General features: G+C 55.0%; 1 protein-coding gene across 1 annotated transcript; it reads left to right on the forward strand.

Annotated features, from left to right (window-relative positions):
* Positions 1–1435: 1435 nt before the first annotated feature.
* ITIH1 (inter-alpha-trypsin inhibitor heavy chain 1) lies at positions 1436–16129 on the forward strand. Its single transcript, XM_012771565.3, has 22 exons — positions 1436–1736; positions 2005–2025; positions 2352–2518; positions 2960–3064; positions 3438–3600; positions 4144–4257; positions 6317–6442; positions 6527–6643; positions 7312–7480; positions 7574–7699; positions 8633–8814; positions 9081–9266; positions 10656–10795; positions 11393–11547; positions 11635–11649; positions 12030–12050; positions 12460–12540; positions 12662–12775; positions 13760–13961; positions 14798–14970; positions 15575–15686; positions 15848–16129. The coding sequence occupies exons 1-22, from the start codon at positions 1623–1625 to the stop codon at positions 15975–15977; spliced, it is 2733 nt and encodes a 910-aa protein (XP_012627019.1). The 5' UTR covers positions 1436–1622; the 3' UTR covers positions 15978–16129.
* The last annotated feature ends 712 nt before the right edge of the window (positions 16130–16841 follow it).

Raw genomic sequence — 16841 nt, forward strand, 5'->3', positions numbered from 1 at the left:
TCTTTAGTGTTTCCCACCCAAATGCTGGCCACTTTCAGACCCTGCACCAGCTGGTCCCCAGCGCCTTCCTAGCGTCCCTCCCCATCACCCAGGCGCCACCCCCTGCCCCAAGCACACGTCCCACTTCCCACCTTCTCCTTTCCAAGTGCTGCTTCTTCCCAGGCACCTCCCAGGACCCTTCTCCTAGCCACGTGGGAGGAGAGCTCCACCCCTCCAAAGGTCTGCAGCGCTTGCTCATGCTCCTTGTCCACTCCCACCACTCTGGGCTCCCTTTGACTTGTCTGACCCCCTTTCCCAAGGCCTCAGCTCCCAGAACACAGCCAGGTACCCACATTTCCTCAGAGTGGTATCCTGGCACCTGACATCATGCCCAATGTGCCACAGGGCTCGGTCCGTACCGAAATATGCAGGAAATAAACAGAACCTCAAACGTACTGTTTTCATGTCGATCCATCTCATCTTCAACGAAGGCCAGAAAACAGGCCAAAAGGTCACCCTGGCCTAAGGACAATAAACCCTTTCCCAGAAGCTGCTCTGTGAGACAAAGTCCAGGATGAGCAAACAGACAGCAGTGAGGCCTCTGGGCCACCTCGCCGTATGGGGTCCCTGCAGGCAGCATATCCCACCCTGCGTCACAGACTGGACTGACCAAGGGCCCTGTCAGCCCAGGGTGCTGTGACTTGTGGGGAAAGGGAGGGTTTGGACATAAAATTAATTCTCCTTCTCTGTCATTACATGACAGGCTTGGACTTTGGAGTCTGAAAGACCTGAGTTTGAATCTCTGTTTTGTCACTTGCTGTGGGGCCATTGTCCCAGGGACATCCTGAGGACAAAGGTAGACAATAAAAGGCTTAGAGCAATGTGTGGCACATATTCAGCGCTCAATCATGAGAACATGTCATCGTCTTTATCTCCCCTTTACCCAAGGATGTCCCTGCCCAGGGGGAAGGACGATGAAGCTTACTTCTGTTCTTTCCCAATCTGGCTGAGAAGGTTCAGTGAAATGAAGCTACTGACCTAAAGCCTGGGTTGCCTCCCCCACCGGCCCAGACCACATCTTACAAGCTATTGCCAGATCGGCACCGCCAGCATTGTGGGTGTGCTTAGACGTCGGGCACTTTTTAATCCACAGTATCTGCCTCCCTGGCCAAAGCATGACTGAAAATTTTGTTGATGCTTAAAAATTTTTGAAAGTAAATCCTAATGAAGTTTAAGAAATCCAGTTTTACTGATACATAATATTTTACATATTTCTGGGGTACGTGTGGTATTTTGTTACATGCATGGAATGTGCAACAATCAAGTCAGGGTATCTGAGAAATCCATTTTTAACCGTGGCTCCTTGCCACACATCACCACACCACCGGTGCTGCCCTGTGCCAGCCCGGGATGCGCTTGCGCTGGCTGAGTGCACTTCTGTGCTGAGTGGCACAGGCTGCAGTCTGATCGGGAGTTTGCACAGCCCAGAGCTGGGCACCTCCCCAAGCAGAAAGCTTTCACTGCTGATGTTCGATTTCCCAAATTGTGATATTTGCCTTCACCTTGTCTAATGTTTAATCCCTGTTTGCCCAGTGCTGTTAATGGTCTGAGAGAAGCGACAGGGCAGCGGGAGTCTGGAGGCCATGGACGATGCCATGGGGCCGCGGGTGCTGCTGTGCGTGTGTCTGGTGTCCCTCCTCGCCCTGCAGGCCATGCCTGCCCCTGGCCAGGCTTCAGGCAGGTCCAAGGGCAGTCAGGTATGTGGCTGAGCCCTGAGGGCAGAGAAACAGGCAGCTAAACCTGGATGGGGCCCGGGAGGGACACAGGAACCCCACTCCAGAGGCCAGTGCCACCCCATCACCTCAACCTCCTCTGACTGGAGAGGTGACATCCCAGCGGCAAGGGGGTGTGGGGGTGAGGCCGAGGGGCAGAGGGCACAGGCCGTGCTCCTCTCCCACCCCTGACCAGGTAGGCTACAGTCCCTGCAGCATTACCACTCACACTTGCCCTGGTTTTGTTTTGCAGAAGCGACAGGCTGTGGACACGGTGAGTGAGAGTTTTGGCAAAGGGGTCTGTGATGGGGCCCTTATCACAGGCTTGCTCTGGCCCATCCTTTGGGGGTACCACTCTGTCAGTGCCACGGGCAGAGGGAACTCCCGTGTCCTGGAAATGGGGGCTTGCACCCTTGTCACCTCACGCCCCACTTCACAGTCTCAGGCAGAGAGCGGGGTCTTCCCAGGAGGTCTGCACTGTTCTTCCAGATCTGGGCACCTTGCACCAGAGCTGGGTGCTGAGCCCCAGTATGGTAGAGAGGTCCCGCGCTGGCTCAAAGAGCCCTGTCCCAGCCACGGCTCCCTGGCGTCTCACTGTAGACTGTTGATGGCGTGTTCATCCGGACTTTGAAAGTCAACTGCAAAGTCACCTCTCGCTTCGCCCACTATGTCATCACCAGCCAAGTGGTCAACACTGCTGATGAAGCCAGGGAAGTGGCCTTCGATGTGGAAATCCCCAAGACAGCCTTCATCAGTGACTTTGCCATGTACGTGTCCTGCCTGACTCCCACACTCGGTCCCGGAGATGTCAATTCCCTGGTCCCAGCCTAAGCCCATGGCTCAGAGCAGCCAGACAGTGCAAAGTGTCTCTGCATCTCCAAAGGGCCATGGGCTGGCCCTTGCTCCGAGGGGAGGAAGAAGCCCTTTAGGTCTGATCTTGGCTCCCATCTTGGAGAGCAAGCTGGGTTCTCTGACAGCATGTTTTCAGACCAGAACCCAAAAAGCAGAGGCCAGCTGAGGCCCTTGCTCCTCTCTGTGACTGGGCTGCCTCACTGTGGGCAGCGGGAGGCCAGTCAGGAGGTGCCCTCCTATCAGGGCTCACACCGACAGGGCCTTGCCAGGGTCTAGGCTCGGCGCACTCCCAGCATGAGGGGCCTGTGTGGCCCAGGGGCAGCACCTCCCCTGAGGGTGCTCTTCCTTCCCTGCAGCACAGCAGATGGAACTGCATTTGTTGGTGACATAAAGGACAAAGTAACTGCATGGAAGCAGTACAGGAAAGCAGCCATCTCAGGAGAGAATGCCGGCCTCGTCAGGTGAGTTCTGGGCCCCGCGGGCCTGCTCTCCAGGGCTGCCCTCCCCAGCCAGGACGAATGTGAGGCCTGCTAGAGGGCATTGATGGGGAACAGCCCCAGAGTGACAGAAGAGTGAGCAACCTGCCCAAACCCAGATGCTGGCACGAGTGCACCGAACAAGGCTGGCGAGCAGTCGCCCTTTTCCAACACCTGCCTTGGGGACAGGTAGGCCCCATCCTTGGGCCCTGACCTTGAACAGCTGAGACAAGGGTGAAGGTCAAGAAAACCTAGGAGCAGCACTCAGGAGAAATTGTTTCTGAGGGCCATGGTTTCAGTGACAGGGATCCACATGTCACTTACACTTTGCCTGTTTCGCCTCTGATGGCATGTCCAGGGCCTCGGGGAGAAATATGGAGCAATTCACCATCCACATGACCGTCAGTCCCCAGAGCAAGGTCACATTTCAGCTGACCTATGAGGAGGTGCTGAAGCGAAGCCTTACGCAGTATGAAATTGTCATCAAAGTCAAGCCCAAGCAGCTGGTGCATCATTTCCAGGTAGATCGCAAGTCCTGGGGCAGGGCTCCTGCCTCTGTCTCTCCTTCGCCATGGCTCTCGCCATTGGTTCAGCACCCACTATGGGTCACCCAGGCCTGAGAATGCAGGGAAGGGGACCGACTTCTCAGGGTGAGCTCTGATGGCCTCTACTTGAGCAGGGAGCTCTCTGAACCCTCCAACTTCCTCCCCATCTCTGAGCTTCAGTTTGCTCATCTGCTAAATGGGGGGTTTCTACGGGGTCCCAGAACTGCCACAAGGATCACAAGAGATAATGTCCAGGTAATATATAATCCGGAAAGTCCTGGGCAGCCTGAGGGGCCGGAATCATCGCTGGCACCTGAGTAGTGGCCAAATTGAGAGGTGCAGGTATGTGCACCTCCATTCAGTAAATATTTTTAGAGTGCCCACTGTATGTCAGGCCCTTTGCTGAGGGCTGGTTGGTCACTGCACACAGTAGGTAGCCAGGACACATGTTGCTCTTGGCTGAGACTAGGTGATGGCCCAAATGGGAGCCCTGGTACAGAATTCTCTTCAATGACACAGATCGACGTGGACATCTTTGAGCCCAAGGGAATCAGCAAGCTGGACGCCCAGGCCTCTTTCCTCCCCAAGGAACTGGCAGCTCAGACAATCAAGAAGTCCTTCTCAGGGAAAAAGGTACATGGGATTGCAGGCGATAGTGGCAGATCCTATAGGGGCTTCTCAGCCTGGCCCATCCCTTATGGAATGTCCAGACTTAGCTCAGGAACGGGGCGGGGCTGCAGGCTGCCCTCAGGGTGAGAGAGGCAGGCGCCACGTGGTGGTGTCCCTGGGGACAGAAGCCTGCGTGCTGAGGTGGGGAAGGCGCCAGCTCCAGGTCCACCACTCATGGCAGCATAGTCCAGGGTGAGTTGCTGGCTCGCTTGAGCCTCAGTTTCCTCTTTGCCTGCCTCTCGCATGGGAGAAAGTATTCAGGGAAACGTCCAGCATGTAACCAAGCCTCAGGTGCTGTTGTGGCTAGGACTTTAAGCTCCAGCTTTCTTGGAAACATAACTAAGTTTGGAAAGGCCTTTGGCCTACCCAACAACCTGTCCCTTGCCCCCTATTTGCAGAAATCCCAGAAGTCCCCTGCTCGCCTCCACCCCAGGCTCCTGGAAGAATGTGGGTGGCTTGGCGAGTGCCTGCCTTCTGATTCCCCTCAACCCAAGCCAGGAACAAACATTTTATTTCCCACTTCGCTTATGTAGGGACTCCAAAGAAGTATTTCTTACCCTTTAGGCGGGTTACTTTTAAACTAAATATGACACCTAAGAGTGTTAAGAAACATGCTTGCTTTCTGTGGGGAAAGGGGATAGGTCTTTGTCTGCCTTCTCTTTTTTTGCTTTTTTATAGAGACAGAGTCTTGCTCTGTCACCCAGGCTGGAATACAGTGATGCCATCATAGCTCACTACAGCCTTAACTCCTGGGCTTAAGCAATCCTGCCTTGGCCTCCCAAGTAGCTAGAGCTACAGGTGCACACCACCATGCCCAGCTAACTTTTTAATTGTTTGTAGAAATGGGGTCTTGCTATGTTGCCCAGGCTAGTCTTGAACTCCTGGCCTCAAGTGATGCTCCTTCCTCAGCCTTCCAAAGTGTTGGGATTACAGGTGTGAGCCACCACCCCTGGCAAGGGCCCTTACCTTCCTAACAATTTTTTGAAGGTTTTTATTTTCTTTCTTTATATCTTTTTTTTTCTGATGAACCTATCTCACTTTTATAACAAACAAAAATAAAAACAAAAAGTTCTTTAAAGAAAACGTAGAGTGCTGGGCATGGTGGCTCACACCTGTAATCCCAGCACTCTGGGAGGCCGAGTCGGGTAGATCGTTTGAGTTCAGGAGGTTGAGACCAGCCTGAGCAAGAGTGAGACCCTGTCTCTACTAAAAAATATAGAAAGAAATTATCTGGACAAATATATATATATATATATATATATATATATATATATATAATCTGAGCATGGTGGCGCATACCTGTAGTCCCAGCTACTTGGGAGGCTGAGGCAGAAGGATTGCTTGAGCCCAGGAGTTTGAGGTTGCTGTGAGCTAAGCTGATGCCACGGCACTCTAGCCCAGGCAACAGAATGAGACTGTCTCAAAAAAAAAGAAAGAAAGAAAGAAAGAAAGAAAGAAAGGAAGGAAGGAAGGAAGGAAGGAAGGAAGGAAGGAAGGAAGGAAGGAAGGAAGGAAGAAAGAAAGAAAAAAGAAAATAAAAGGTAGAGAGTACAGAAATATACAAAGTATTGAGTAAAAACCATCCCTGGCTTCCCTGAGCACCAACACCAGCTCAAACCAGACCTCAGCTTCCATTCTCAGCATCTCCTTCTGGTCTTTGCTCATGGTCGACATAGATGGGTTTTACTTTCCAGAGCAGTGTTGTAGCCTTGCTTTCTCACCCAACAATTTGAGCTCACTGATGTCTCTCATGCTATCATACTGCTCTTATTTTGTTCTCATTTATGTACCCAAAGTGATGATGCTTATTATAGAAAATCCCACTGGTTCAGAAGCATATAAGCAATGGGTCTTCTCTCCTGCCACCCACAGGTGCACTCTTAACAGCTAGGCAAGTGGCCCACCAGACTCATTTCTGTGCCCATGCAAACATGCACACACACACACCTTCTTATGTTGTCTTTGCAAACATCCTGTTTGCAGCTGCACCAACAAGTAATAGTTCACACCCTGATGGTTCTAGGGTCATGTGATTTTCCGCCCTACCGTGGCCCAGCAGCAGTCCTGCCCCACTTGCTCTACATCCTTGCTGAACGGGGACTTCAAGGTGATCTACGATGTCAATAGAGAGGAGCTCTGCGACCTCCTGGTGAGCCTGAAGCATCTGGCCCAACCCAGAGGACAGGCAAGGGATGCTTGTGAGAGAGACCTCACTCATTCTCCTCTGTTTCAGGTGGCCAATAACCACTTCGCCCACTTCTTTGCCCCCCAAAATCTGACGAACATGAACAAGAACGTTGTTTTTGTGATTGACATCAGTGGCTCCATGCAAGGCCAGAAAGTGAAGCAGGTAAGCTGCAGCTTCAAACAGCTCACCCAGCGGAAGCTTCTTCAGCCCCACCAAACACTCTGGGCCAGTTTTGCTGCCAGAGTCTGGTTTGGGCTTTATGCTGGGTGATTTGACAGCAGCTACAGGCTCTGAAATCAGCAGGACTTCCTCACCGTGCAGCCTTGGGCAAGTGCATTCATCTCTCCTCAGTGGCAAAGATAGGAATAGTTATGGTGCCTACAGGGTCAGGGAATTTCCCCATGGGGATGTGCTAGAAGAGGACACCTGTGCACAACAAGTGCTGGTCCATGGAGAGGCATCTTGTAGCAGGGCATAGGCCACTGACCACTGTGCTCTGACTGCCCTGTTGGTGGTGCAGTGAAACCACAGCTAGACAAGCAGAGTTCTAGTAGCACAGCCTCCTAGGGCCCTCTTTCTTAATCCTGCCCCTCCCAAACTCCTGATCATTTCTTCTCTCCACGCTGGGTCTCTTTGCCTTCCCCATTCTCCTCATCCACCCCGGGGCCTGTCAGGACACTCCTCTCTCAGGGCCATCTGGCTGTCCTGTCCACTCTGTCCTGCTTATCCACACTGTACATCTCTGAAATGAGCATCTGGAGTTGATGGAAGGTGCTATCCTGGGACCACTCTGGGACTCTGTCCCTCCACTGACTGTCCTGTGCTTGCAGACGAGAGAGGCGCTCCTTAAAATCCTGGGGGACATGCAACCAGAGGACTACTTTGACCTGGTCCTCTTTGGGACTCGAGTGCAGTCATGGAGGGGCTCACTGGTGCAAGCATCCGAGGCCAATCTGCAGGCAGCTCGAGAATTCGTGCAGCGCTTCTCCCTGGATGAGGGTAAGTAAGGGTGGAGGGTCACAGGCCACTGTGGTGTCACTTCTGTCCCCTCAGAGTGAGAACATACACTGATCTGCTTTTTCTCTTTTGCAGCCACAAACCTCAATGGAGGTTTGCTCCGGGGAATTGAGATCTTGAACAAAGCTCATGAAAGCCTCCCAGAACTCAGCAACCATGCCTCGATTCTCATCATGTTGACAGATGGCGATCCCACAGAGGGTAAGCACCTCGAGGGCTGCTTTAGGAAGTGATGATCTCCTTGTTACCAGAGGCATTCAAGCTGAAGTCGAGCCCCAACCATTGGAGATGCCATCAGGGGGCAGAAAAGCTCAGGGTAAATTCAAGCACTGGTCTAAAAACACAATTCAGACCACAAAGTCTACGGGAGCTCCAAGGCATACCTCTTGCAAGTTGAGAAATTGGGGACATTTCCGCATGTGTGACCTGTGCTGCACAGGGCCCAGGAGGAAGGGCAGGATTCCTAGATTGAGTTTAATGAACTGTTTATTCATCACTGATGTGTGCCAAGCACAGGACGTAGGTCTGAGACAAGATACGAAGGAAATGAGACATGTCTCTGCCCTCAAGGAGCCCAGGGTCCACTGGGGGAGGCAGGCCCAGGAGCTGATGTTCTGCTGAGGGCCCTGAAAGAACGGGGTGTCATGGGAATGTGCAGCTACAGACAAGGGCAGGGTCTGGAAAGGCCTCCTGGATGAGGTGACTCCTGACCTCAGTCTGGAGAGAGGAGAGGGGACAGGAAGGGATTCCTGGTGGAGGTGGCAGATTGAGAAAAAAAAAAAAAGGTGTATGCACTGGCAGGGCCTGCCCAGGAACTACAAACATGAGCAGAATGGGGCAAAACAAGGGTGGGAAGGGCAGCAAGGCCTTGCCAGCTACAGCAAGGAGCCTCCAGAGGGCTTAGAACAGAATCAGGTCTGCATGTGATGGATGCTCATAGCTGGGCAGGGTATGCAAGGAGCTCCGTCAGCAGCTGTTGCAGTCCCCAGGTAAGCCAGGAGGAGGCGATGACCATGGGGACTATAAGTGGTCTGAGATGGGAGGCTTGTACCCCAGGGAGTGTTCCCCAGAGCCCCCTTGTGGCCATATGGCTGTGGGCTGGCACCCTGTCACTGCCCAGGTATATGGCTGCAGGGGTGACGGACCGTTCCCAAATCCTCAAGAACATCCGTGAAGCTATACGGGGCAGGTTCCCGCTCTACAACCTGGGCTTCGGCCACAATGTGGACTTTAACTTCCTGGAGGTCATGTCCATGGAGAACAACGGACGGGCCCAGAGAATCTACGAGGACCGTGACGCTACCCAGCAGCTGCAGGTCTCCACCCCCAGCCCCCACGTACTGCTAACGGCATGCCACAGGGAGGCTAGCCATGGCAGCCACTTGCCCATCAGCCTAGAGGAGCAGATAAAGCTCTGGCACAGAGTTCAAATCAGCTGTGTGACCTCAAGCCAGTTACTTAACCTCTCTGAGTTTCAGATTCCTTCTTTAAAATGGGGATTCCTGACACCCCACTTTGAGGGCAGGCTTCCCATGGGGTGCACAGGGTCTCAGTTCTGAGGCTGCACCTTCCATCCCTGCAGGGCTTCTACAGGCAGGTGGCCAGACCCCTGCTGGTGGATGTGGAATTGCAGTACCCCAAGGATGCTGTCTTGGACCTCACCCAGCACCACCATAAACAGTACTACGAAGGCTCGGAGATTGTGGTGGCTGGGCGCATTGCTGATCACAAACTGGGCAGCTTCAAGGCTGATGTGCAGGCCCGTGGGGTAAACAGTGGGCCCTGGAGGGTGGAGAGACAAGGCAGTACCCAGAGGCTCCAAACCCACACTGTTCCCCAGCACTGCCCACTCCCAGGGGCCTATGTTTCCCCAGAGGAGTGCCCCACCCCCAGCAATGCACACACCCCGGGCCTGAACAGAGGCATCCTGGGGCTGGGCAGGCTGGAATGAGGTCAATGTGCCCATGATTAGCAGCAGTTACCTGTTTTTTCTCACGTCATTGCCCCTGAAGTGAGAAAGCAAGAGTCCAGCCTCTCTCTTTTTTTTTTTTTTTTTTTTTTTTTTTTTGCGACAGAGTCTCACTTTGTTGTCCAGGCTAGAGTGAGTGCCGTGGCGTCAGCCTAGCTCACAGCAACCTCAAACTCCTGGGCTTGAGTGATCCTTCTGCCTCAGCCTCCCGAGTAGCTGGGACTACAGGCATGCGCCACCATGCCCGGCTAATTTTTTATATATATATCAGTTGGCCAATTAATTTCTTTCTATTTATAGTAGAGACGGGGTCTCGCTCTTGCTCAGGCTGGTTTTGAACTCCTGACCTTGAGCAATCCGCCCACCTCGGCCTCCCAAGAGCTAGGATTACAGGCGTGAGCCACCGCGCCCGGCCTCCAGCCTCTCTCTTTGCACTTGACAACCATTTCCTGAACACCGGCTGTGTGCCAGGCTTTGTGACATGGTGTAGTGCTTATATGTGTGTGCACATGTGTGGTGGGAGGGGGCGCAGGCATGTGAGACCTGGATCCCACCCTCCAGGGCATGGACTTGAGCCCCACAGTGTGGTTGAAGGTTCAGAACTCAGGTTTTGAGTGAGGAGAGCTGAGCTAGACCCTGACTCCACCCTGACTGGCTGAGCGTCCTTGGCAAGTGGTAGGGCCAGTTCTCTAGGCCTCAGTTTCCTTTTGGAGTAAATGGAATAATTCATTTAGCACCCATATGCAGTGCCTGGTGCGTAGGACGCCCTTGGTAAGTGGTGCCCCTGTTACTGTAACTGGAGAGAGAAAGCACCTTTGTGCGCTGTGGCAAGGTGGATGGCGCAGCCCACCTGTAAGCTGTTGGGCATTTGGAGGAGCAAGTCATGGTGGAAATGCTGGGTACTTGCTGGCTTTCCCCAGGGAGAGTCACTCTATGAGGGCAAGGTCTGGTCCTTCCATCCCATGGGACCCCCAGGGCCTAGGCCAAGCCTGGCTCACAGAGGGTGCTTGGCAAGCATTTGTAGAATGAATGAATGAATGAGGATGAGGAGAACAGGCTCAGGAAAGGGGGTGATGCTCAGAAGGAATTTGCAGAGACCAGATGATAGGGGGACCCCTGAGAGCCTTGAGCACCTGCTGAGGGCTGTGCTTATCATTGCACATGGCCTCTCCCCCACTCACCTCCCAGGAGGGACAAGAATTCAGGGCAACCTGCCTGGTGGATGAGGAAGAGATGAAGAAGCTGCTCCAAGAGCGTGGCCACATGCTGGAGAACCATGTTGAGCGCCTCTGGGCCTACCTCACCATCCAGGAGCTACTGGCCAAGCGGTAGGGCCCCACAGAGCCCAGGGGACTGCTGTCCACCCCAGAGTCGCCCCATCCCCCGGCTGGGAACAGAGAAGGGGTGGTTCTGGGCCTCCAAGGTTGTGAGTAGGTCAGATTTACTTTCTTCTGCTGCTTTGCTCACTGAGTTAATATCAACCAGTCGGTCAACAGTGTGTGCAGGCCTGGCAGGGACACAGGGCAGCCTGCTGTTCACCCCCACTGGGCTGCCCTGGGGGAGCTACTGCTGCTGTGGGGCTGCTGTGTCCATGCACATCTAACCCTCACAGTGTGCGGGAGAATTCCCTCTTCATCCCCATTTGATAGACCAGCAAACTGAGACTCAGCAAGTTTAGAGCACTTGACCCCGATCTCAGAGCCATGAAATTCTCTGTGGATCTCTGAGGCGTACCTCTCAGCCCTGCCGAATCTTCAGGTTTTCTCTGTGGAGGCCATTAAACTTTCAGGTCCCTGAGGTCACAGCCACTGAATGGGGCAGGTGCTTAATGCACAGTTGTTGAATGAATGGGAGAAAGACTGAGAGAGTGCAAACCCATCATCGCCGGGCGTGAGGCTTGGAGCCGGCATCCGTCTCACTCACAGGATGAAGGTGGAGGGGGAGGAGAGGGCCAAACTGTCATCCCAGGCCCTGAAGATGTCGCTGGCCTATCAGTTTGTGACCCCGCTGACCTCCATGACCATCAGGGGCATGGCGGACCAGGATGGCCTGAAGCCCGTCATTGACAAGCCCCCAGAAGGTACGGGCAGTGGGGGTCTACAGAGGGGGAGACCAAGGGCCAAAACCCTCCTGGGCTTTAATTCTTTTCCCTTTCCTTCCCTTCCAGATTCTCTGCCCTTGGGTGAGTTCTAAATGGCATTGGTTTGGGGCGGGGCTTCCAGTGGCCCGGCAGGTGCAGGGCCTCCAGGCCCCAGGCACGCAGCTCCCGCCTCGGCACCTTCCTGGACTCCAGTCCTTCTTTGAAGGCCACCTCCCCCAGACACCCTTCTCCACTCACCAGGGAACCCCCTGGTGCTTCGTGAGCCTTTGCTCAGCCTGAACCCTAGCACCCTCCCTGGGCCCTCCATGTGGGGGTCTGTGTCTGTGAGGAGGAGGGACCCCAGGGGAGGCCTGAGACCCCCCAGGAGGAGGGCTGGGCCCAGGCCTGGTGTGGACTGAGCTGCATGCCTTTTGTGTGGGGCACCATGGGTGACACTGTCCTCTATGTCCTTTCTTCTACAGAGATGCTGGGACACAGACGGAGTGAGTGGCAGTCATCCTGGCAACTCATATCGCTACCCCTTTCTACTTCACATGCTGCTGGCCTCCAGCAACGCATTCCGTCCTGACCAAAGCCCCCAGGCTTCCTCCCTCCAGTCCAGCTGTCTACACTGCCTCTCACTGGCAGTCCTTAGGACAGCCCCCCTGGACAGCCTGGCCTCCCTACCCAGGGCCCCATGGGAGGAGACAGATGGCCAGCCAGCTGCACTGGGCCAAACTTTTGTCCTCACATCTTGAGAGCTAGTCAAGGGCATGTGATACTCAGAGGCCACTCTGCTCCTGTGGCCTCAGGCCAGCCTGCCTGGGAGGTGGGGGGCATCAGAAAGGGGACCAGTAGCTCCAGGCATGGCCCGGCCTTCCCTTCTAAATGCCATTCACTCTCACCCATCAGCATTCGTGCTGTCAGCCTCGCAGCCTTCTCCTACTCGCCCCAGCTCAGATTTCAAGCAGCTGCCCACCCAAGTGACTGGTGGTGAGTCCTTAGGAGGGTCTGAGGGATGCCCGTGCTTGGCACCTGCCTGGTTGAACGCTTGCCCCTGGCCAGCCCCATCTACCCAATGCCCAATCTGACGGACTCCATGCTGTGCCCCCAGTGGACAATGACCCCCACTTCATCATCCATGTGCCGCAGAAAGAGGACACCCTGTGCTTCAACATCAACGAGGAGCCTGGTGTAATCCTGAGCCTGGTACAGGACCCTGACACAGGTACGGTGGCCGTCATGCTTCTGCCAGACAGAGCAGGGCCCTGGCTCTTCTGCCTTTGACATCCAGCCACGGACAGGGCTGTGGCCAAGGCCTCCACTGCCCACCACCTGTGCACCGTCCACCTGACTGGGCTCCACCTGCCACCTTCTTACCCCATCTTCCTGGCTGGACCCTACACAGAGCCGGCTTCACCAGCGTGTGACCTATGCAGGCATATAAGGGCTATACTTGGAAGGGCCTTGAACTAGGTTTCACACTCTTCTATTGCCATCTTGAAATCCTTAACAATTCGTTAGGAAGAGGCCCTGCATTTTTACTTCCTACTAGGCCCTGCAAATTAGGGAGCAGTGCTGCTCCACCTTCCCCCACACATGACTGAACAGGGCCTCAAAGTGCCTCTCTCCCAGCAATGCCCTGGTGGCCCAGAATGGCTCTGTCTCCACCCCACGGCTGCTTCCCCCTCTTTTCTCCCTCCCTCTGTTTGCAAATGCGTGTTGAGCACCTGCTGGGGCTGGGAATGCAGTGGCAACCAATACAGGCTTGCTGCCACACAGCCTGGGGGAGGGAGAAGACGAACAGTTCTGAGGGGATCACGTCAGAGCGTGAGATGGGCTGTGCTGGGACAGTGAGGGTGTCGAGGGGCTGCTTGGCCGGTCAGGTCAGGGGAGACACTACTGTGAGCCTGCCCCTGTGTATGGGACTCAGGCCACAGAGAAGGGACAGCCCCAGGTCCGGTCCTAGGGGAGGCAAGCCCTCTGTCAGGGCCCAGAACCGAGGGCTCAGCATGGGAGGCTTAGTGTGGCAGGAGGGGTGGGGCGGAAAGGGAGGTGGGTCCTGACGGCCCCATAAGAGGCAAGACACTCAAAGATGGAGTGACATGGGTCGGAGTGACACGGGTTGCGCCTCCCAGGAAGGAGGCACAGCCCCCTGAGCAAAGGCCGGCGGGCCTCTCCCTGACCCCGACGGCTCCTCGCCCCACTGCAGGGTTCTCAGTGAATGGGCAGCTCATCGGCAACAAGGCCAGGAGCCCTGGGCAGCATGAGGGCACGTACTTCGGGCGGCTGGGCATCGCAAACCCCGCAACGGACTTTCAGCTGGAAGTGACTCCTCAGAACATTACCCTGAACCCAAGCTCTGGCAGGCCTGTGTTCTCCTGGAGGGACCAGGCTGCGCTGCGGCAGGATGGGTACCCCCCCGGGGCTGGCAGGGGAGGCATGGGCTGGCATGGCACGGGCTGAGGGCTCGCTGCTGAGCCTGCAGGGCCCCGCCCTGAGCCACGTCAGCGCTGACAGCCACGTGGCCTGTGCAGACATGTCCATTTCCCTTGGTCCCTGGACATGTGCTCTGGGCCCAGCTGCCTGTGCTCGTATGACATCCTGCCCTCAATACCACCCCCACCTCCACCAAACAAAGCCAGCTCATCCTCCCAGGACCACCACAAAGGCCACCTCTTCCCTGAAGCCCTCTCTCGCTCTGCGGAACAGAGTTCTCTGGGCTTCCCCTGTGGCACCTGCCATAGTCTTCCTTGTGCTTTTTCCTTCCTTCACTCATTCAATCATTCAACAAACTGCCAAGCACCAGAGCCTGATGCTGGGTAGCTGAGCTTAAGGAGGAGGTGGACAGAGTTGGGTGTAGAAGACATAGGTTACGAGTGGGAGTCAGAATGCAGACTCTGATGTTAGCCTGAAATTTAAGTCCTAGCTCCACTGTTTATCCGCTGTGCCACCTCAGGCAAGTTACTTAACTTCTCTGAGCCTTGGTCTTCACAAGGTCAGAGTGAGAATGGAATGATGCAGTTTGTATAGGAGGGTCTAGCACCGGGCCTGGCTCACTGTAAGGGTCCCATACACAACAGCAACATGTGGACAGGAGCATGGACCAGGTAACAGCCCACCACCTGGGGGTAAAGACCACGGGGACAGGGGACTGAACATAAATGGCTGGGGCCCGGAGCACGAGAGCAGCTAAGTGGAGAGGGAAGCAGTACAGCTATACCTGCCCTCATGGCTGCCTGCCCTGCAGGGTGGTGGTGACCATCAACAGGAAGAGGAACCTGGTGGTGTCCCTAGACAACGGGGCCACCTTTCAGGTTGTCCTGCACCGCGTGTGGAAGGACAGTGCAGTCCACCAGGATTTCTTGGGCTTCTACGTGCTGGACAGTCACCGGATGTCTGCCCGGACACATGGGCTGCTGGGTACGGCTGCCAGCGAGCAGAGTTGTGGGACAGGGTGTTGAAGCCAGTGGATTCGTGGGTCCTGGGGCTGTGGGGCAGTTTTGCAGCTGGGCACCAAGACAGGCCTACCCCCAGTGTGGCCTCCAAGGCTCAGAATTCCAAAGATGGGTTGTCTTGGTGAGGGTTTTGTCCCTCAAAAAGGCTGTGATCAAACACACAGTGAAACAAAAGCTTAAGTGAGCCTGGGAGCAGGTGCAAGGAGTGGTCCTATTAGCAAACAGAAAGGTCCAGAGGGTTCCCAGGGGCCTTATGAGTGGGGTGGGTCCTCAGCCACAGTGCTCCTGTGTGGCCTTCCTATGGACACTGCTCCCCATGGGCACCTGTCCCTCGAACCTCTCTCCCCAGCCAGATCCCTTTGAATTGGTTTTAAAAGACGGGAGGTAGAACCACCTAGAAATATATCTGCTTCTCTACAGCAAGTGAACTAAAGGTGGCTTTTGATGCCAGGACTTACGAGAATTAAGCCCTTAAAAAAAGTATTCAAGCAGCCCTGTAAGCCTCCAGTGAGCACCTACTGCGTGCAAGCTCCAAGACGGTAACTGCTGCCTCCCATGTGCCTTTCTAGGGCAATTCTTCCACCCCTTTAGTTTTGAGGTGTTTGACCTCCACCCGGGCTCTGACCCCACCAAACCAGATGCCACAATGGTGGTGAAGAACCGCCAGCTGACAGTCACCAGGTGGGTGGGTGCTCCCCAGCATGTCTGCCCTGAGCTGCTTTGCATTTGCTTTCGGTTGTCTGGGCCTTCCTCCAGGTGTCACATGGGTGGGGGGAGCTTCCTGGGGAGGTGCCACCCTGCAGGTTCCAAAGAGTGACTCCAGTTAACTTGTCTTTCCCCAGGGGCTTGCAAAAAGACTACAGCAAGGACCCCCGGCATGGGGCCGAGGTGCCCTGCTGGTTCATCCATAACAATGGAGCTGGACTGATTGATGGAGTTCATACCGACTATATTGTCCCTGATATCTTCTGAGCCCTCTAGCCAGCACACCTGTCCTCCCCCTGGACCATTGCAGAGGAGGACAGCGTCCTGACCTGCTGCCCGGGCTATGCCTCCCTGACCAAGCTGGTCCACTGTGTCAAGCACCCTGTGACTTCCATTAAAGAGAGACTGTGTCCACCCCAGAGCTGGCTGATTTCTGGGAGGGAGGATGGTGGGGAGGCAGCCCAAGACACTGCCCCTCAGAAGGGCTTAGGGGTCGTAGCAAACCAAGGGATGGGAGAAGCAGGTTGGAGGCTGGGAGAGGAGCCCATGCCAGCTCTGTCCCCCAGGTGCCCCCGGAAAAAACAGCTCCCTCCCATAGGCCCAGGGACCAGGGGACACTCTGACAGCATGAACAGCCACAACTGACTCACCACTGCCTGTAGCCAGGCATTGTTCCAGGGACCTCACTTGAATTCACTAAATCTGTGCTCCTGACAGCCCTAAGGGACACATTCATCATGCCCGTTTACAGCTGAGGAAACCAAGTTGGGTAGTTTTCCCAAAATTACTCAGCTTGTAAGTGGCAGAGCTGGGGTTTGAACCCGTGCTGGCTGATGTCAGCATCTGTGCACTTAACCACCCCCATATGAATACTCTAGTCAGCTGGGAGGCCAATGGCCAAAGCCTGTTGGGCCTTGGTTCTGGATATTCCAAAATATCACTTAAAATGAACATGGGAAAGAACTGTTATAGGTGGATCGGGGTCCTGAAGAAGTCCCACCAAGAGTGGGAGGTTGCACTGTTGGGGTCAGGGCCTCCCCCTCAGCTCCATTTCCCTGCTGGGCTTTGCAACCTCTGATAGGCAGGCACTTTCCAAAGGCGGTGACTGTAAGTTTAGGGGAGCAGGAACGG

Source organism: Microcebus murinus, chromosome 1 (genome assembly GCF_040939455.1).
Source record: "Microcebus murinus isolate Inina chromosome 1, M.murinus_Inina_mat1.0, whole genome shotgun sequence".
NCBI lineage: Eukaryota > Metazoa > Chordata > Mammalia > Primates > Cheirogaleidae > Microcebus > Microcebus murinus.